The following is a 21,855-nucleotide window of genomic DNA, read 5'->3' on the forward strand; positions in this document are numbered from 1 at the left end:
GGATTCCTCTGAACAAACAAGCGGATGGCATTAATATCCACAAAGCTCTTCTGATTAGGAAACAGAATGATCCCATAAATGCCCACAGCAACCACGGCACAGACTGTATTCCAATTACCCAACTCGGCATTCTCCTTGGCCTTAGCTTCTAGGAAACTCAGATGAAAACCAGGCAACTTCCTCTTCTCTTTCAGACTCCCCTTAACCATCTCCGGACTCAAATAAAGAGCACGGGAAATCCCACCAATATCAGGCTCTTCCTTAGTAGCATAGAAAGGAACCTGATTTCTGATCTGAATGCCCAAAATATCAGCATAATCCTCCATCAAAGGCTCGAGTAAGTAATCTGGGAAGACAAAACACCTCAAACCAGGATCATAGAACTGGAGGAGAGTATGAATGGCGCTCCTATCTCTGTCAGTGAGTCTGAAAACCAACTTCAGAATACCCCCATATGCCTCACGAAACATCCCCACATGGTCGGGTGTAATCAAAGCTATCATATCCTTCAGCACACTGATCTCTGGGTCAAAGAAGCTATACGCAACATCGTCCTTTAAACCGGGCCTCCTCATGTCTAAGAAGTCTCTCAACCATGATCTCAATCAAAAATGTCCCTGCATATGGATAAACATGTGTTAGATGCAGATAAATGCAGAATGTTAATGATGTTGATGAATGAATGCAATGCACTGCCATCCTCCAAGTCATCTGATCATTTGTTGCACTGAAACCCTGATTTCTGAACTGATCACAACCATCTGCGAGAATATGTAACCACAAATCCAACTCGAGGGTTCCGAAATAAACGGAAGATACATCACCGTCATCATCAAACAATCTCTGAACAGATACCCACAATCCTCTGAATCGGCCCGGGGAATCCTGAAATAAACGGATCCCCACTGATAAATAACACGGACAGAACTCCGGCGTCTCCGAAACAAAGGTCCATAAATCCGACTTATAAATAGGACTCTGATCCACGGAACCAATAGTCACCATCAAAATCACCAACAGAACATGCATCTGTAAGAATCACCCTCCCCTCACAGGTAAATTCTGATCAAGTCATCCTAAGGCGGACAATAGTCTCGACAATCGGGCAGAGATACTCAATGGGTTTGCCCTTTCGGGTGTGCCATTGTAGCTCTCCTGAGATCGTCTAAACCAAAGATCCGGGAAATAATCGGTCACCGAAGTCAATAGCTCAAAAGAGATAACCCAACCAAAGTGGAAAACCCCACTGAGGAAGAGCACTCTCAGATGAACCTCGTCCGGCTTGTGGTATGTCACGTCGCAACAGCATGCCCAACCGGCATGTGAGGAACGTGAGACCACACTAATCCTAGGTGTATACTCGGGCCTGGGTTTTAGCCCCACTCAGAACACCCACCCCAAACAGAGGAACCACCTGCACAGAGGACGGCAACATGATAGTATGATGCATGCAAATATTTATGCAAATATATACACGGTCAGAATAATAAATGCCATAAATAAAACAACAAAAGCAACCTAAACTATCCTAGAACGCTAGGAGAGACTCGCTTAGGGAAGATGGACCAGCACAGGTCAACATCTTGTATTCCCCAGCAGAGTCGCCAGCTGTCGCATCCGCAAAAAATCAACCGGCGGGCTAAAACAAAAACAACACAGAGCCGCCACCGTGCGTTATTTATCCCAAAAGAGGGAAAGGAAACGCTCAGAGTAAACCTGGAAAAAGCATGGTCTCGCGACCAAAGAGAATGGGATCGGGAGTCGGTTACGCAAGGGGAAGGTATTAGCACCCCTCACGTCCGTCGTACTCGACGGGATCCATGCTCAAAAGAGAGAAAAGGTTGCTAAAACAAAACATCACACACACACACCGAAGACAACACAGGTGGGGAAAGAGGAAAGGGCTCGCTAGGACATCGCATCCTATGCCTACGTATCTCGTCTGGAACGAGAATCAGAGCTGCCGTAGTTCGGCTCACGCACGCCAAACAAGACACACACAAACACAGGCAAACCTGGAACCCGAACGCCAATCGCTGGACTTACATCGGCTTCCGAACCAAACAAACACAACCTGGAAACCAGATGCCACTTGATGGACTTATACCGGACTCCAAGCACACAACAAAAGGATACGGAATGCCAATGGCTGGGCTTACATCCATCTCCTACACACACAAGAAGAAACAAGCAACAAGCTACTAAGGAGTCGGGAACTCGAGCCTAGCAACTTGTCAAGCAAACACACACATAAAAGAAAAAGGGTGCCCGGAGAGACCTCGCACGGTCTCCTGCCTACGTACCTCATCTGGTATGAGGATCAGGGCGACGTAGTTCCCCTGAACGAGAAAGAAATTCTAACCAGATACAAAGGGAGACACACTACTAGGGAGCTGTACTCGAGCCTAGATATTATCATGCATCATTGCCCTATGTTATGGTTTCTATCTACTTGCACAACAGCAAGCTAATCCTAACCAGGAAAAAGCAAAGCATGCAAGCATCAACAAAACAAATCAAACATTCACAGTTAGCACACGCTATATCCAGACAAGGTGGGCTCAATCAAGGATTAAGTTGCAAAAGCAACACAACTGTGTCAGGTGATATTAGCTCTTAACCCAGACATTGAGAGTCAGGGTGAAGCCAGATGAAAGGTGAGTGAAGATTAGACTTCACAGCTCTTATCCCTGGCCAGGGAGAGCTTCAGACAAAGGAGTGTGGGTTCAGAAAGTAGGAACCCTTCTACACTCAAGACACGGACTCAACTGTACAACTGTACAAGATCTTGGGTTACTGTCCTCAATGTGTCAACACAGTGGTGTGAGCAGAGGGACGACTCAACAGAATAGCGGGAGATAGATTGCATATCTCTTCTATCCGCCAATTGCCTCATAGAGGTCTTTACCTGCTTGGGGACAAAGTTAAACAATCACAAACATCGCCTCTTGAGGAGGACTTCAGACAGTTGCCTGGCTAAATAACAAGCCAGGTCTTCCAGACTACATGGAGACAAGAGAGTCTACCTCAATTGGTTTATACAACCAAGCAGCAGCACAGCAAGTTCTCAAAGAACTATTAGCAACTAATGTACCTGAAATCAATCAAATATAGTCAGTATACCAATCACACAGTCAAAACAAACAGCATAAGAACCAACAGACAATGTGCAATCAAACAATGCAATGTGCAAAGCACAATCAACTCAAGTGAGCCAAGCACAAGCTCAAAGCAAGTGAGCCAAGCATCCTACAAAACACACAAGTTAGTTCACAACAATTAACCAAATTCAATCAACTTGAATTAACATCCTCAAAGCATTTGCTTCTTCAACCTGAAAATCACATCCAAACGTGAGAAACAAGACCACTAGGACAAGCCTAGGGTCAAAAGGAGATGAAAAATTCAAAACAGCAAGTAAAAATTGATCAAAACCAAGATTTATCAAGCAAGAAGAGAATCCAATTGGTCTCACACCAAAACTATGCACCAAATCCATTTCATATACAAAACATGCCAAACTATGCACTTTGGAAACACATTGGAGCAAACAGAATGATCACAATCAAATCAATATCAAAACAGCTCAATAAATTCCACAAAAATTCAAGCCTAAACAGAACACGTTGAATGAGTAGCATATCAAATTTCAGGCTATTTGGACAAGTGGAAATAGGGAAATTAAAATCAGGAAGTCATGGTATGCAAATACAACTTCAAACAAGACCACAAATCATGTGCCAACTTCAAATGAATTCCAAACAGTGGAAACAAATGATAAATGAATGGGACCAAAGCCAAGATGAAGTTAAACATGTTAAGAACCAATCCACCAAATTTCATCTTCATATGATAAGGAATGAGAATTTTACAAGTCATGTAAGTTGATCACTCAAGAAAAACCCTAAAATGACTAAACAGCAAACAAAAATACCAATCAAATAGGAAATGTATCAACAAATCCTACAAAACATCATGGTTAAACCTAACATATAGATGGAATCACATGCAAAAATCCAGGGCAAAAGACATATCATAGGCATGGAAACAAATTTCATGAACATGGCATAACATAGTGTGACACACATTGTCACACTCAACTTGATCACATCATATCTTTCAATCCATAAAAGCAAAATTAGCAAACTATACATCAAAATCACCAGAAAAGAGTCAAGAATATGCATGTAAAATTTCACCAATTTTGGATAAGGCATCATTATTTCATGATCAATATGGAAAAACATACACACAAATGACACATTCAATCAAACCCTAGGCATTTTATTTTTCCACACGTGCACAAAAATATTAAAAATCACCATAAAAAACTACACATCACAAGGAGAATGGTGAAAAAAGTCTCATCAAATTTGGATCAAAAATGAATTAGATGCGAATTTTTGAAGATGCAAGATCAAAATGAAATGAAATTGAAAAAAGAAATGAAATAAAATGAAATTAATATGAAGCAATGGCAATTTTGTAATTCTGAGAAGCCAGGGTAAAACGCCGCGTTTTCATTAAACGCGGTGGCGCCATCTGATTGGCCTATGGGAGCGAGAAACACCAATTCAAAAATGAAATGGACAAATTCGGATCAAAACGCGTCCTGGCATCGTTCTTCCTCATGTTCATCAATCAGAATTTCCAGAAACTCAACATGGACAAATCTCAACCAAAATCATCGTGCCTTATATCATTGGATTCGTCTTTCAACCTAGATCATGGAACTAACAAGCATTTGACCTTACTCTAATCATACTTCACGGATCGAGCAAAACAACATTCGAACACCAAACTTTAATTCCAGATTTCTTCCTTAATACTCAACCAAAATGCACGATTCAAGTTTCATTCTACTCTACACTAGGAGATCTATCAAAGCCATATCATAGTTTGAGCAATTGTTGAAATCGAAAACTAACCTTATGATGATGCAGTTGGTGATTTCGCACGTTTCCAAGTCCAAAAGCTGAAAACAGATGATGCTTGATGCTTAGGAAGACGATTGGAATAGGTTTTGTAGCTCAATAGTGCACCAGTTCCACGAATGCTCAAACTGCCATGGATGAGGAAGGTGATAACAGTTCCAATTCTCCAATTCTTTGGCCTTGATTTTGTGAAACAGATCTTCTATAGGTCCTGCAGAAGAAGGATCAAGCAAGCATGCACACGATGGATGATGAATCTTGATGAAAAAATGATGAAAAAGTGTGAAAAGCTTTGGAGAAAATTGAGAGGTTTTTGGAGGGAAAGTTTGTTAGATCTGAAATTGTGATTTCTGATTATGCATTTTCTGTTATGATTAATGTTTTATACCACATGCTAATCCAAGTGTTAATCCAAATTAGCAAAATCCAAGTGATTAAGCAAAATGAAATTTCAAGTGTTTTGGCCAAAATGCCCTTTTCTAATTCAGCCAATGTAACAGTGCAAAAACCAGTCCAAGCAAGTTCTATTTTATGTTTATGATGTGTTGGAATGAGTTTTGTATGTAATGCCTTGTATTTTGGAAATTCACTATTTTTCCCACCAATTTTCAAAGTGAACACTTGAAAAATGACTTTTTGCTATGATGATTTCCAATGAAATGTGATAATGGATTTGGATAATACACATCAAATGTGGTTTGCTCAAAGAAAAATCACCCAATTTGGCCATTCCATTCAAAAGTTATGGCACTTTGAAAATCAACATTTTTGGAAAATGATTTGATCATAATTTGCCAACCACATATGAGAAATGAGTGTTCTTGGACTTTTTGGAAAGGTGAGAGCAAGATCTACAACTTTCCTGTTGGACAAATTCCATTTGAAGCATTTTTGGACACGTAATTTTGAGGTGAAAAACTTTCCATTTTTGGCAGTTTCCAATTACAGGTCACCTGCTATTTTTGGAAAGTTTCCATCTGACTTTATTTTCTTCATTCTTTATGTTTGAAATGTCAAATGAAACTTGTTTAGACATGAATGAAGTGTCTCTAACTCTCTCCCACTTCCAAATCCATCATTTCAGGCACAGTTGACCACAGTTGACTTTTCTGATTGATAGATGAATCTGGCTATGCACTGATCAAGTTGAGCCTCAAACTCCTGATGAAATGGATCAATGATGAAACCCTAGCTTCCATAAACTCCATATAATCACATGATGATCCCCATATCCATTGTAGACCCCATCTCCTTGACAAGCCCTGATTGGCCCAATACAACTGATTCAACTGATTAGGGTTGACCAGTGGTCAAAACCCTAATCTCAAGGTATCTGATCAATCTCTTGAATCTCTGGGATGATGACAAAACCATGATGATGATGATGTATCATTGCAACCAAGATGAAGCCCAACCCCCTTGAGAAATAAGAAACCCTAATTTGTACCACACATCCTCAGATGATTAATGATCAATTCAATGAAACCTTCAGCTTGCATCTTAACCTCTTTATCTTCTGACCCAGACTTATGAGGATGACTTGCTCAATGTAGCCACATGATATGCAAACATGCAATGCCTAATGACCTACCAAATGATATGCAATGCTCAAGCTAGTCCCAAGAGAGGAGGGCAAATTTTGAGGTGTTACAGATTGTTAGAACAAGATTTTGGTTCTGCAATTTATCTCTAAGTTTTAATGATAACAAATGATGAAATATTTTTGTACCCTAATAAAATTCTCTAAGTGTGCAGGACTCTAACGATAAATGAATCTGATGAAACAATATCTAACATCACAAAAGTCCAGAACAACTGACTTAGAGTCAAAGGTATTCGCTTTGACACTGAAGACAACGATGTCCACAACATTTGACATTTAAGGACTCTAATATTCTACATATGAAGGATCCCACACATGAATACTCTGATGATCCTTACATCTGAAGAATTTCTAATTAGAGATCAGTCAAGAACTTCTAAGGAAAACACATCAGGCAACTATATGAAGAATACAAGATCTAAGAGAAGTATATGAATTATGCGCACTCTGATTCACACCCAACAGATCAGATCAAGACTTAACAACGAAGTATTCCAAATATGGTATGAATCTATATATGGATAAAATTGAATACTCTCCTAAAACTGCTATGGAAAGGACAACAAAATAAATGGCATTAAGTCCATTATTGATAAGATATCAGCATCAATGCTACATTCAACAGTATCATCTCTAAGCACTATAGAAAGGTCCAACCATCATCATACCAACATACGAAGCCATCCAACAAGAATTCTGAACATCAAAAACTCAATCACTAACTAAATTCTTGTTTTACGTATTCACACGAGTTGTTGCTCTTAGTGTGATTTTCTATTGTTCTTACTGTGTTCACATTGCTTATCTAGAAGCACTAAACACCTTCTTGTAATTCTAAAATATTTATTGTAAAGTTCCTCAAGTGACTTGTGAAGTCTGTAGACTTGAGAGGGCTAAGAGATTATTGTACTCTTATACATTGTTGTAATCCTTCTAGATTATTGGATTAAGTCCTTATTGAAGGCGAAATCACCTTGGTAGGGTGGACTAGAGTAGCTTCGAATATCAAGTGAACCATGATAACTTCTGTGTTGTTTGTATTTACTTTGTGTGTGTGTAGGAACTCCAAAAGTTTTTATTGTCTGTGAAAACAATTCAAACCCCCCTTTCTTGTTTTTCTCTACCTTCAAAAATAATTATAGATTAATCTCAAATTTTAGACAAAAGATCTATATGATAATATCTTGGAAAAATACCTTTTTTGGTCCATTAACTTTACCTCGGGGTCCATTTTAGTCCCTCAATTTTAAAAAGTTTCAAGTTAGTCCTTTTTATTAGGTCTGTTAGTCAAAGTCAAATTCAAGGTCCAGTTGACATGCATGTGGCACTGATGTGACATATGCTCATTAAAAGGTTACCAAAAAAAATTCACATACCCAAATTCGACCCCTAATCCACTTGGTTGTTGGGCACACTATTTTACCACTAGTTCACTTTGCCTTTTTATTTGGATTTACACATTAAATTTAATTGAACTTGTTTATGATTCATTATGAAATTCAGGTTAATAATTAGGGGATTCTCTTCGAAGAATATGTTCTTCCAATCCAAGCTTGTAGTTAAAGCACTTGAATGACTTTGTATATCTTACTCATCACCAATCCTTCTTAGAGATGTATGGTTATGAAATTCTATTAATTTCTATCAGAGTGAAGTACCAAAAGATTTTGATGCATACACCTTTGTTTTTTCTTCTCTTGTAATGGAAATACTTCATCATGTAAATTGTCTCCTGGTCCCTTCATGTATCCTCTTTCTGCTGCAGCTTTGTCAAAAGCACTAATAATAAAGTCTGTTGGCGCCTCTATGTGCAAGCTACCCTCTATCTCAAAGTCCTATTTGTGCATGCCACACAACACTTCCCAATTTCAAACAAGCCTTAAAATCTCATCACAACATTAGTACTTCTGATATTGTCCTTAATAATTTTGCTGTCAAGAGGAATCCTGTTTTATTGCAACCTAGCAAACTCAGATTGAGTTCTAGTAGGCCAATTTAATTCTCTTCTAGTTGTTTGCATAAAAAAGCTCTTAAAATCATCTATGTGAATGTGATGAATCTGAACATGATGGATCTTGTTAAATTGTTGAAAAACTTATGATTTGTTAATATATAATTTATTCGTAAAATAAACAAGCAAACATGATATAGCTTTGTGGTAAACTACCTTTCCAAATAACCATGGTAGTCATGGTTTGATTCTTGTTGAATACAAAATTTTGGGATTTTTTTATTTGAAGAAGCTGGTTGTTCATTGTCAACTTTGCTGTTTGAACAATTAAAGGATCAGCTTAGAACTTTTTAAAATTAAGGGACCAAAATAGATTTCAAAGTAAAGTTAAAGGACCAAAAAAGGTGTTTTGCCTAATATCTTTCTATCCAACGATTGATTTTAAAAAATATTTATCCAATAAAAAATTATTGAATGCGTGTAACTTTTGGTGTAATTCTCCGATTATAATTTGATCTTTTGATATATATATATATATATATATATATATATATATATATATATATATATATATATATATATATATATATATATATATATATATATATATATATATATATATATATATATATATATATATATTAGTATGATTTGATTGTCTTCTCTAAGTCGGCGCTCACTTATTATCTATACCATTCATTGTGATTGATGTCGGATTGATTTGAAATTTGTATCATTATGTCAGATTGATGTTGGATTGTTTGTATCGAAAGAGTCGTCTTGCTTGTTGGTTTTGATTCTAGAGGTTGTTGGTTTGTGAATTAGTCGGTGTTGATAGTTGGTTCATCTTCGTCTCGAAGAGTGAAGGCTCACACAAGACTCTTTATTTTTATTTTCTATTTTATTTCGCGCTCGTCCGCGTGTTAGATGGATAGTGTTGGTTGCATGTGTGTTTGCTTTACTTTAATTTAAATCACTTTGTTGTATTTGATCTATTTATATATCTTTCTGATTGACTTTGTGGTTTGAATGAGTTTGGCATATGTCCTTAATATGTTGTATTTCCTTAATTTTTATTATATATAGTTTATGAATTTTATCTAAAGGGGAGAAGTGTTTTCATTCAATTGTCTTGTCTTGAATTTCCTTACTTCGACAAGCTAGGAACATAGATAAATAAGATATTCAATTCCTCAAGAATACCTATGGCCAATGTCTATATCATTCATGTATTTCAGGTACATGATATTTGTATATGTGGCAGTTTTATCAACAAATATGGTCGTGTCAACCAAATAGATGAAGCACATTATGATCACATAATCGTTGATGATCATGTGTTTCTCATTGTCATGATGACCTAAAGAGGAAGCATAATGATCCATGTACAGGATCTCAAGCCATTTAAGTCTTGCATAATATTCTTAAGTCTGCAGAATCTCCTTTCCAACCTCTCCGGACATAGATCATAAATTCTTAATCAACATGTATACTGCCTCGTCCCTATGAATCTTAGTATGATTCAAAAGTCGATCACTAATAGATAGGTGGAGCAGACATGACATATTAAGGGACATCTCACTAATGATAGATGGAAATGCGATGTCTTGCAGTGCCATGTCTTAGTAAACTCTGACAACAATTCATGTTATATATTAATATAACTTCTCCATGAAACATCTTTTAGACCATATGCTTTCAATTTGTCCCAAAGTTATGGTTCTTCAAGCTCCTCGAGGGCATATATCTTTCGGTCATACACTTCAGTATATAATTAATGTTGGAATAAATTTAAATGTGTATGGGGAAGTTCAAAAGTTTATTCTCTTGGGTAATCAAACTATCCTAGGGACCTGATAGTATTCATTACTGCATTTAATTACTTGTCCTTTCTTGTCTGGCCTTATCTCTATATAAGGACCAGACCTCTTTGTAAAACATGAAGACATTTGAATATAAGTGAAGATTGTAGAGAAAAGTTTGTTCCTCCTCCCTCCGTCCAAAACCATATATCTTGTGTCTTCAATTAATACATATCATTATATAGATGATACATCAAATTTTAATTAAATATTTAACTCCCCATTCTATATATGAACAACTACATTGTTAGCATAAAGAGGTAGTATTAAGATGTCATATAGACCCATGTGTAATCATATGAGTGCACAAGTCTTGGCCGGAGCTTGAGGTTGAGAACGAGAATGGGATATGAATTGAGAATGAGATTTTTCAAGATGTGTGTGAGATGACTATCGCGAGTCATGTTGAAACACTTCTGAACTCTATTTACAAACAAAAGAATACCGAGAAATCCTAGCATATCTTATATGTTCTTATCTATTTTTCATTTTAGTGTAATTTGATTTATGTAACCAACTCCACTTAATGAGATAAAACTTGGTTGTTGTATTGCAATTTTTAATAAAAGATTAAAAACTATAACTAGATGCAAAATATAAAAAAAAAGTAGTTTACTTTTATACCGGAAGGGTCAACCCTAATGATTTTTGGAACATAATCCAAGTTGTGTAGCCCAAGCTCAAAGATAATTAGAGTTTAGAGTTCGTTACTTAGTATATAAGTTAGTTGTATATAAATAGACATATTTTGTAATTCAGTTTGTACAGTCATAATTCAATAATATCAATCCTTATTTTCATTCACTCTCATTCTTTCTCTACTCACTAAAAGTGTCTCACACACTAACAAGTTGGTATCTAGAGATCTGGTTAGACTGTTGATCATGTTCTCAAGAATTACACGTCCGTGATCGTGTTTCCAGGATCGTGGGATGTTAATCAATCACTGCAAAAATGAATGATACTAATGAGATTCTGAATTCTCTTCTAAATCTTGACGACAAAAATTGGAACTGATGGAACAAGCAGATGAAGTCCTTGATTGACTTTCATGAAACCATAGAAATGGTTACTAATGGCGTTCCTGAGCTTGTTGATAATGCAACGGATACTCAGAGAGTCGCGAACAAGGAAGCGAAGAAGAAAGACTGCAAGTCCGTGTATTGCATTCAATGGCAGTAGATTCAGTGAATTTTGACAAGATCTCTCATGCTGAATCGGCAAAGGAGGAATGAGATATTCTTGTCAAGTACTATGAAGGAGGTGAGAAATTCAAAGTCGTCAAATTGCAGACTTTGCAACGATAATATGAATTGTTGCATATGGGAGAAGATGAAAAGATTGTAGACTACGTGTTGAAGGTGCAGAATGCCATTAATCTCAAGAAGGATTATGGTGAAACCTTAACTAATAAGATGATAGTTTAGAAGGTAATGCATGCGTTGACCTCTCACTTTGATCACGTTATTGTAGCTATTCAAGAATCCAACAATCTTGAAACCCTGAAACTGGAATATTTGGTTGGTTCGTTGGAGGCGCATGAGATTAAGACTTTTAAAAGGAAATGGGTTCAAGATTCGATACAAACATTGCAGGCCCAGGCTTGGAAGAAGCATGGTGGTTCCGACAAGTTCAAAGGCAAATGAGAGAAGACTCAAAGAAAGAAGTCTTGGTTGAACCCTAAAGAGCATAAGATCAATGATAAGGCTTCTGAATCCTCAAAAAGAGGAGAAGGAAACTCCTATCATAAAGACAAAGAGAAAAAAAGTGTGCATTGCTATAACTGTGAAAAGTGGGGGCATTTGGCCAAGAGTTGTTGGCATAATAAAGACAAGGGAGCACAAAATGCAAGGAGGAAGAAGCAAACCTTGTATTCCAAGATTCAGATGATTATGAAGATATGGTGGTTATGGCTACAGTTGCAGATAACCATGTCGACTCCAAGATTTGGTTCCTCGACTCGGGCTGCTCGAATCACATGACTGGTCGAAAAGTGTGGTTAGCAGATTTCGACTTGTCGAAGAAAATCAATGTAAAACTTGATGATAATAGCTTGTTGCAAGCAAAAGTTATTGGCAACATAGTTATTAAAAGGAGCAATGGAGGAAAAGCTATGATCGAAGATGTAATCTATGTACCTAGAATGAAATGCAATCTGCTAAGTGTTGGACAACTGGCCAAAAAAGGTTTCTCAGTGATTATGAAAGATGGAGCCTTGGAACTGTTCGACACTCAGAATAATTTGGTCTTGAAATCTCCTTTGTTGAAGAATAGGACATTCAAGACCATGATCAGTTCAACTGAAGTACAATATCTAAAAATTGTTGTCGACCACAAGCATAATTGGTTGTGGCATTTGAGATTTGGACATTTGAACTTTAGATCACTCAATCAAATAGATACTCAAGATATGGTAATTAGTACACTATGTCTTGAGATGCTCGACAAACTCTATGAAGGTTGCTTAGTCGGAAAGCAATCCATAAAGTCTTTCAAGTTTCGAATATGGCAATGAAATCCTCTTACATACTCGAAGTTGTACATTCAAATGTATGTGGCCCTTTTGAGGAGCATACCATTGGTTGAAACAAGTATTTTGTTTAGTTTGTCGATGAGTTTATTCGAAAGTTGTGTATCTATGTGATCAATCCAAAGTACAAAGTATTCAAAATCTTTAAGAGATTCAAGATGCTTGTCGAAAATCAGAGTGAAAAGAAGATCAAAGTTCTGCGAACAGATGGATGTGGAGAATACACATCCAAGATGTTTGAAGAGTTTTGTGCAGAACATGGTGTAGATCATGAGGTAACCGCTTCTTACACTCCTCAATATAATGGAATTGCAGAAAGAAGAAAAATGATCATATTGGATATGGCGAGATGCATGCTGAAGTAGAAGAATATGCCAAAATCCTTATAGGGTGAAGCAGTCACCACTACTCTCTATATTCTGAACAGGTGCCATACTAAGAAGTTGAAGAACAAGGTTTTGAAGAAGTTTGGAGTGGAAAACGACCATCAGTGAGTCATCTGAAGGTGTTTGGCTCTATTTGTTACAAGCATGTTCTTGATGCCAAGAGAAGGAAGCTTGATGACAAGAGTGAACCTATGATTCTGGTAGGGTATCATAAAACTGGTGCATACAGGCAATTCAATCCAATTAATCAGAATATCATGATGATTCGAGATATTGTGATTGATGAAAATTTTGCATGGGATTGGAACTCTAATGATGTAATTGACAAGCCATTAATGAGCTATGATTTCGAAGAAGCTAGTAATGATTTCGAAGTCGAAGATATTGTTGATATTCCAATTGAAGTCAAAGCAACTGCTGACATGTACAACACTGTCAAAATCAAAGATGGTGTAGCTAGTACTAGTCAAAGACCTCAAAGAACTAGAGTTCGTCAAACAAGACTTCAAGACTACAAAATGACTTGTGATGATGAAGTCACACCAGATGGAGAATTAATTTATTTTGCTTTACTTGCAGGTATTGAACCAATCAACTATAGTGAAGCCTTAAACGATAAACTGTGGAAGTTAGCTATGGTTGAAGAGTTACAAGAAATCGAAAGAAACAACACATATGAGTTAGTTGAATTGCCAACACATACAAAAGTTGTCGAAGTGAAATGGGTGTTCAAGTTGAAGCACAATGTTGATGGGTCGATAGGAAGACATAAGGTGGGATTGGTAGCTCAAGGTTTTCTTCAGAGAGCAGGAGTCGACTACTTTGAAGTATACACGCCAGTAGCAAGATTGGAGATTGTTCAACTAGTAGTCGTTTTGGCATGTAAGCAAGGTTGGTTGACATTTCACTTAGATGTGAAATCAACATTTTTGAATGATCCCTTAGACGAAGAAGTCTATGTCACACAACCTCATGGGTTTGTGATACAGGAGAAAGCAAGGAAAATGTATAAGTTACACAAAGCGCTCTAGGGCCTCAAGAGGCACGTACGATATATAACAAGAAGATAGACTCATACTTAGTCGAATTGGGATTCATCAAATTCAAATTTGAGTATGGGGTCTATGTTCAGGTTGTGGCACAAGATATACTAATCATCTGCTTATATGTTGATGACTTGCTAGTAATTAGAAATAGCTTGAAGGACTTGTCGAAGTTCAAAGAGCTAATGATGAGGAAATTTGAAATGTCGGATCTAGGAAACTTGTCTTATTTCTTAGGCATGAAATTTCAAATGTCGAAGCAAGGTATGGTTCTACATCAAAGAAAGTATCTCAAAGAGATACTCAAGAGATTCAATATGGATGATTCGACTCCTGCATCTTCGTCCGTCGAACCAAATTTGAAGTTGGAGAAGCATGGAGAGAAAGACAAATTTGATGCAACTTTATTAAAACAAGTTGTCGGATCTCTGAAATATGTGTACAACAGTCGACCTGATATAGGTTTCTTAGTTAGATTAGTGAGTAGATACAGGAGTGAACCAAGAGTGCCACACATGAAGGTTGGAAGAAGAATCCCGAGATACTTAAAATGATTGATAAACTGTGGAATTCTATTGTGGCGAGACTCTGAAAACAAAGAAGTTATGGTTACTTGCTATTCAGATGCTGATTGATGTGGAGATAAGGAAGATTGTAGAAGCACAACTGGTTATTTCTTTCAAGTATTGGTGTCCCAATCTCATGGTGCTCGAGAAAGACCCGTGGTGGCATTGTCATCGTGTGAGGTTGAATATATAGCAGGATCATATGTTGCGTTTCAAGCAATCTGGATCAGATATGTGCTGGAAGAGATTGAGGTTTAAGTGAAGAAACCTCTGATGTTGCAGATCGACAATAAGTCAACCATAAATCTTACGAAGAACCTAGTTTTACGTGGAAGGAGTAAGCACATCGAAGCTAGATTTCACTTCTCAAAGGAGAAGGTAAATCGAGGTGAACTTGAAATAAGATATTGCTTAACTGAAGCACAGTTGACCGACATTTTCACCAAAGGGTTGAAGATCGACAGATTCCTGAATTTGATAAACAAATTAGGAATAACTCAGATCGACTATGATTAACGTATGTTCGACAACTTGAATTATAAGGGGTAGGTGATATAATCCAAGTTGTGTAGCCCAAGTTCAAACCCAAAGATAATTAGGGTTTAGGGTTTGTTACTTCATATACAAGTTAGTTGTATATAAATAGATACATTTTGTAATTCAATTTGTACAATCATAATTCAATAATATCAATCCTTATTTTCATTCTCTCATTTTTTTCTCCTCACTAGAAGTGTCTCACGCACTACCAATATTATTCATAGTTGCAAAAGAATCTTTCGACGAAGTCTCCGAAAAGATCCTTCCCGACCTTCCGAAATCGTTGCACACATGAACATACACCATTTAAATAAACCTAAGATTCTAAAATAAATAAAAAACAATGTAAATGATAAATACATTGTAAAAGTAAACATGCATAATATATAGTAAGACGGTTAATAACAAATTATAGTCTTTGTATTTTGTTCGGATAATAAACCAGAAATTAGAATATTGGGATGATTTTAAGGTTTGAGAAATGAAAAAATGAAGTGGGGAAGGAGAACGAAGTGAATGTATATATATCTACGTAACATATGTATTCTTATGAAACAAAAATTCATCGACAAGGATCCTTTTGAAAATGGTTAATATTAAAATTTTGGACTAATATACAAAATCATAATCAAGCCAGGCCAGTATGTTCTCAAATTAATATAGTGAACCAACAAAGACACCACACACAAAACAAATAAAAAAAAAATACTGCAAGGAACTGCTACAACCGCAGTTTGTTATTCACAAAAGAATCAACTCTTAAAATTCCAAAAATAATAAGAATAAAAAATAAATCACATGAACTAACGCAAGCTCTCTCTTGATGAAATTTAAACTTTCATTTTGAAGTTACAGTTGCTAGCCTTGATGCTTACAAGATTATTCGATGATAAGCTATCAACCACCAACTGACATTGCCCCAACACTTTCACCTTCTTCAACTTCAACCTCCCAAGTTTGATAGCAACTGGTGCATGGATATTGAGATCCAATGGAATTCTTCCTGTCTGCTGTTGTTGCTGTAACGCCGACATTAAAGTTCTTCCAGACTGAACTTGACCTGTTAACGGCACGTTAAGCACTGTTTTGTTCTGATGACCTTGGTAGAATTCAGGTAAAGATCCTTCACAAAGCTTTGTGTTTGTGTACAACACACTCAACTTCCCTCCTTTTTCGTAGTATATACCAATCTTCTTGTTCGGGTTTGTCGCTGTGATCTTTACGTCAAACTTTGCGTAGAGACTCAAGTCTAAGTTAAGCCTTAGATCAGTTATCCTCAGAGTGTCGACTGAGTAATTTGGAAGCTTCGGTTTGAAGATGAGGTAAAGGGCTCCTGCAGATGCTGCTAAGATAATGAGAAGAAGGAATAACAAGGTTAGTGTACAACATATGCACCTGCAAAAACAACTTCTTTTTGGTTGCGAAGAGCTTATCGTTGGCATAGCATGTTGATGCAGTAGTGGAGGAGGCACAGGGATACCCTTTTCTGATATAGACGAACCCGGAGGTACTAAATGCGTCCTAGGGTGTGGTCGTGCTTCCACATCCATAGGGTGGATTTTCTGTCTCTGATGATCTGTCATGAATACTAGAAATTTGCTTAGTGGTGATGTTGTCTATAAGATTTTGCGGTCGTAGAGGGACGCTAACACCCTTTTGCTGATGCTATATACAGAAGTATGACATTCTTTATTTGACTTCTAATTGTGAAAATACTGTACTCTGGTGTGTGGTTACCTTCCCTACCTAAATATTGTGTAAATCACCAAAAAAAGATAGTGGTAGTTCAGCTAAATATGTACACTATGTTGACTTTAGACAATGGTTGGGTTCCTTAAAATACTTTCCTTTGTTGAGGCTAGAACTTCTGTCCTAATATCAGTATATAGACATACAAGATTTCTTAGTTCTAACTAATCCATAACAGTAACATTAGATACACTTATCTTCACATCACTAGATTTTGCAACTTTAATTTTTGGCATAAGGTGATGTAAGAGGAAGTGTTGTGCACACCAAGCATTATGTTTCAATAAAAAACAAACAAATGGCATGTGCTGGTAATTATTGTCATAAGATGACCAGATATGCATATTGTACATTCTTAAAACCTGCTTCGCAGTTAAGGAAACTTTACTTGCACATTAAGGATGCGTGTCACACATTGTACAAGAAGACACTGCAGTATGTTGGTGAATTACTATTGTTGTGCTTAGAAGATTATAATTTATAATCAATTAAACAAATTGTTACTGTGCTGTTGGCATTTTGATGCTATGCAGGTTTTACAATAAAAAAGTATAAGTTTTATTCAATTTCAATCTCTTGCGGAGCAGCTTCAGCAGTTGACCCAGTAGTTGACCCAGTAGTTGACCCTTCTGTATTAGTTTCTTCCACACTGATGTCAGAAGCTTCAACGGTCCTCGTAACCCATTCCTTGAGAGGCTCCTCGTTCAAATCAAGCCTTAAAATACCTGCAAACACGCCACCTAAGAATGCCACTGGTTCCTGCAAATTAGAAATAATGAAAGTTGAGAAAAACAAACACAGGTTTCAGTGCCAATCAATGAACATTCCCATGGCCTAAACAGAGTGTTTTTCAGCCTATACAATTGTGACAAAATTGAATATAGGTGCACATAGGAATCAGGGATAGTAAGTCAGCTTACCATCCATATAGCAACTTGTTGACATATACTAAGACAGAAGAATTTAATTTGAAGATTACAAGTAGTGGTAACAGATTAACTATAATAGTATAATTTATCTATCGATGGAACACATGTCACCTCCATGAGATTTGGTGTCCCGCCCCAAGCCGTTGTATTTTCAGACCAATGTTATTACACAGGCTCACTTACTATCAGTTAATAGAGACAGAAAGCATAAAAGTTGAAGAGAAAATTGACAAATAAATAAACTCTTATGGCTCTTTATGTATACGCCCAGAGTAGTCAAACCAAGATAGTGGCGCGGAGCGGCTGGCCTAAAAAATGGAATGGCAGGATGACCACTATTTAATCATTTTTTTGGACAAATTACATATAGTTGTAATTATAAACATATATTTAATGTAAAATTAAACAAATAACTCAAACCGCCTAAAATAATTATAAATCAAAGCACAAAACTTAATAAAAAAACTCAAAAAGAACCAAGTTTTAATCGAAACTCTTAATCAACATCAACAAATCTTAATCGAAACATTACATCCCAAATTCAAATTTAAGTGCAAAAACGATGAGGAAGGAAGGTTAAGGTTGAGTCTCAAGTCAAATTTGATTGAAAAATTCAAAACGACCACTTAAAACGTAGGGGTGGGAATAGGCTGGGCCGAGTTAGGCTTTGCCAAGCCTGAGCATGCTAAAAAAATAAAAGTCTAAGTCTAGCCTGTGGCCTATCAAAGGCTCATTTTTCGGCCTGAGTTTGACCTTTTCAAAAGTCTGATTAGCCTACTTAAAAAGCATGTATCATTTGAACATATTAAATAAGCAATTCAACTAATGTTTAAATATTCTAGAGAATCAAAAATACAATGAGACAAAATGTTTGTTTACATCGTAAACAAACATTTACATAGACTTATTTGAGCTTACATAGAAGCATAAATTTTGTGAAATTATTTTGATTAGGAGAACTTGTGAAAACAACTTATGACATTATTCATAAAGTTTTTTCAACTAATTTTTACATGTTCTTCAAGATAACTAAACTTTACTTTTGTATTTCAATATAAAATACAAAATAAAATATAAAAAATAATATATTTATTTATATTTATTAAAATAGGCCGGCCTAATAAGTTTAAAAGGCTTTTTTTATGGCGTGTGGCCTGACCCATTTAACTAAATAGGCTTATAAAAAAGTCTAAACCTTTTTTACTTAAAAAAAAAGTTTTGCCTGACCTTGGCATGTGTAGGCTAGGCCATAGGTCCCTGTTAGTTGGCCTGACCTATTCCCACCCTACTTAAACGTTTTAAATTTAAGGGATAATTCCGGCTTTTCAAAAGAAAAAGGGATAGCTGGGCGGGTACCACTCCGCTACGCTATCCTGCTATTTACCCTATAGTGGCTTGCACCACTAAGGCTCTTCCCATAGCGTCTGGCCTCCGCTCCGCTATCCTGATATAGTGCCGCTATTGGCCACCATTGATGACTCTGCAAATTGTTCTACAGAATCTTGTGTTTGTATGCTTGACATATATTTCACTATCCAGTACACTCATGACAGAAATGGAAATCTCAATTTCAATTATGCCCACTAAAACAGGCATGACTTTTGCATCACATTTTTCAGTGGTTACATGAATTGAATCCGAAAATGAGACGGCCATATGATACTATAAGATGGAAAATTAAATAAGACCAAATTAAATAACTTCATCTAATGTAGATATTCTAATTAAACTTAACCACCATAAGCAGAAGACTAGTAGCAGTATGGAAAAATTAATTTTAACTGATAATTTAATAGTGTGCTGTTTAAGTAGAAAGGTCAAAATTTGTTTTAAACATTTTCCTCACTGTATCTTCTACCATCAGTTTTATAGTGATAAGAGAACTCGCTTTTTCATGAATCAATAGTAAGCATATTGACCAAGGTTTTGAAAAACAGTTCATTGCCACAAAAACGGCTGCAACAAAACGGTATCAATAGGTGCCGATGGCAATACCACTATTCACCGTTTTGGTTGTGGTTAGTTCACACCGCGACGAACACAATAAGTATCACAATACCTGTATCAACCGAAATCGTGAAAACCTTTACACGACTGTGCGCCTGTTATTTAAAACCTTACTAACTATGGGCAAAAATTAGAAGCCTAAATTTGCACTCATTTGCATTAATTTGGAAATTTCAATTGATTTTCCAACACCACATTTCACAAACTAAACCTTTTTTCTATGATAAATTGACAACACGTGACATAACTATCTAGAACAACATCATCCTAATTTTTACAAGTACGAAATTAGACTAGAAACAAAATATATGAAAATTGAGAAAAGAATAAACTAGAAGAATACCTTGAAAACTTCTTTTATGATAGGGTCTTGTGCAGGATTGAAGAAAAACGCAGTAATTCGCCTCCGATTAGCAACTCGAAGGGAATTGCTGCTTCTGGTGATTGGGCCTCGTGAAAATGATGATGGTGATAAAAACCTACATTCCTGCTTTAATTTCTAGTATCAATAAATTGAATGAAGAGAAAGAAGAAGCGTAAATAATAAAGAAGGTTAACGAGGAAAAAGTTAAAAAAAAAACGAACATGAGTGCATGGACGTGGAAGAGGAGATGAAGTGAAGAGAAGTGACATAGCTCGGTTCTGCTTCTGTTCGAACTTGCAGCTCGCACCTCGCAGATTAATCCGATTCTTCCGGCGCTGTGTTTTCCACGATTGTTATCTGTTTTTTTCTTTAATTTTTAATTTGGAATTTTTTTTATTGATAACATACTTAGACTTTTATTTTAAATAAATTATTATTTTAGTCATAAAAAACATTTTTTTTTAAATAATTATGTTTTTCAAAATAAAATAACCACGTTTCCAAACAGATACGTCAGTTCAACTAGACATCCATTTAACCTTAAGAGAAGGTGCCATTGGAGCTGACGCATGCTTCTAATGGCCATGTATGTAGGCGTCATGCCTCTTGACGCATGCATGTATGCATTGGTGTATGCGTCAATGCATCCAGCACATGCATCTTTAATTTTTATTTTTTTTAATTTTAAATGTTAATTTGACAATTAAATAAAAAAAAATATTGAAAAAAATTATTTATGTCGTAATACAAATTACATGGAATTGACCAAAAATTCAATGATCGGTCCGATTGAAACGTCCCATGTTCCACATCCAAGTGCGTTAGTCTGTCTTCGAGGTCTCCCACAATTTTCCTGAGGTGTTTGGAGTCTTTGAGTGCTGACATGATCCAATGGTGACTGGTGTGAAGGTCCGGTGGAAGGTCCAGCGGTATTTGATAGATGTGTCATCATTTGTTCCCAATAGTTTGGGGGTTCTCGCCAACGGCGCTTCCGTAATTGAGTTTGGTGTCCATGTTGTCGTAGTTGGGTCGATCTGGTTGGGTGAATTATGGACGGTATAGTTGCCCGAATTGGGACATTAAATTGTTTTGGAAACAAAGCAATGGTTCATGGGGTGTACTATAGTTAAACAATTGTTGGGTGTTGTGGTGATTAGATGTTTGGGTGGTCATTGGTGGGGGGCTACGATAGCATGAATTGTATGAATCATTTGGGCTATAAACTGTTGTGTTGGCTGCGTATGGTTGTTAGTGGGTAGGGTTTGATTCTTGGCTTTGAGGTTGGGTGTGTGGTATGAATGGGTTGCGAGGTTGGGTGTTTGATTGTTGGGTGTATGTGGTAGGGTGATGGTGTGAGGTTGGTCGTTGGGTTTGGGTGGTTTGACATTGTT

The 21,855-nt window shown here is 36.6% G+C and overlaps 2 protein-coding genes across 3 annotated transcripts; both read right to left on the reverse strand.

Annotated features, from left to right (window-relative positions):
* Positions 1-15,993: 15,993 nt before the first annotated feature.
* On the reverse strand, positions 15,994-17,387 carry LOC127093022 (NDR1/HIN1-like protein 6). The gene has a single exon (XM_051031919.1). It carries the CDS (start codon positions 16,996-16,998, stop codon positions 16,246-16,248), a length of 753 nt encoding a protein of 250 aa, XP_050887876.1. The 5' UTR covers positions 16,999-17,387; the 3' UTR covers positions 15,994-16,245.
* Positions 17,388-17,537: 150 nt separating this feature from the next.
* On the reverse strand, positions 17,538-20,847 carry LOC127093023 (UPF0426 protein At1g28150, chloroplastic). 2 transcript variants are annotated; one of them, XM_051031921.1, is made up of 3 exons: positions 20,686-20,847; positions 20,444-20,587; positions 17,538-17,923 (listed from the first exon to the last, which is right to left on the reverse strand). In XM_051031921.1, the coding sequence occupies exons 1-3, from the start codon at positions 20,731-20,733 to the stop codon at positions 17,723-17,725; spliced, it is 393 nt and encodes a 130-aa protein (XP_050887878.1). In that variant the 5' UTR covers positions 20,734-20,847; the 3' UTR covers positions 17,538-17,722. The 2 variants fall into 2 exon arrangements, with proteins under 2 accessions (XP_050887878.1, XP_050887877.1); XM_051031920.1 differs by having other exon boundaries at positions 20,444-20,590; positions 20,686-20,837.
* Between the last annotated feature and the right edge of the window lie 1,008 nt (positions 20,848-21,855).

Source organism: Lathyrus oleraceus, chromosome 6 (assembly GCF_024323335.1).
Source record: "Lathyrus oleraceus cultivar Zhongwan6 chromosome 6, CAAS_Psat_ZW6_1.0, whole genome shotgun sequence".
NCBI lineage: Eukaryota > Viridiplantae > Streptophyta > Magnoliopsida > Fabales > Fabaceae > Lathyrus > Lathyrus oleraceus.

Bases quoted from the DNA above. Each gene is read 5' to 3' on its own strand.
- LOC127093022 (XM_051031919.1), bottom strand. From the start codon at position 16,998: ATGACAGATCATCAGAGACAGAAAATCCACCCTATGGATGTGGAAGCA.
- LOC127093023 (XM_051031920.1), bottom strand. From the start codon at position 20,733: ATGTCACTTCTCTTCACTTCATCTCCTCTTCCACGTCCATGCACTCAT. The intron at 20,591-20,685 runs GTTCGTTTTTTT...TAGAAATTAAAG, and splicing joins TTCCACGTCCATGCACTCAT to CAGGAATGTAGGTTTTTATC. The intron at 17,924-20,443 runs GTATTCTTCTAG...TCTAATTTGCAG, and splicing joins TCATAAAAGAAGTTTTCAAG to GAACCAGTGGCATTCTTAGG.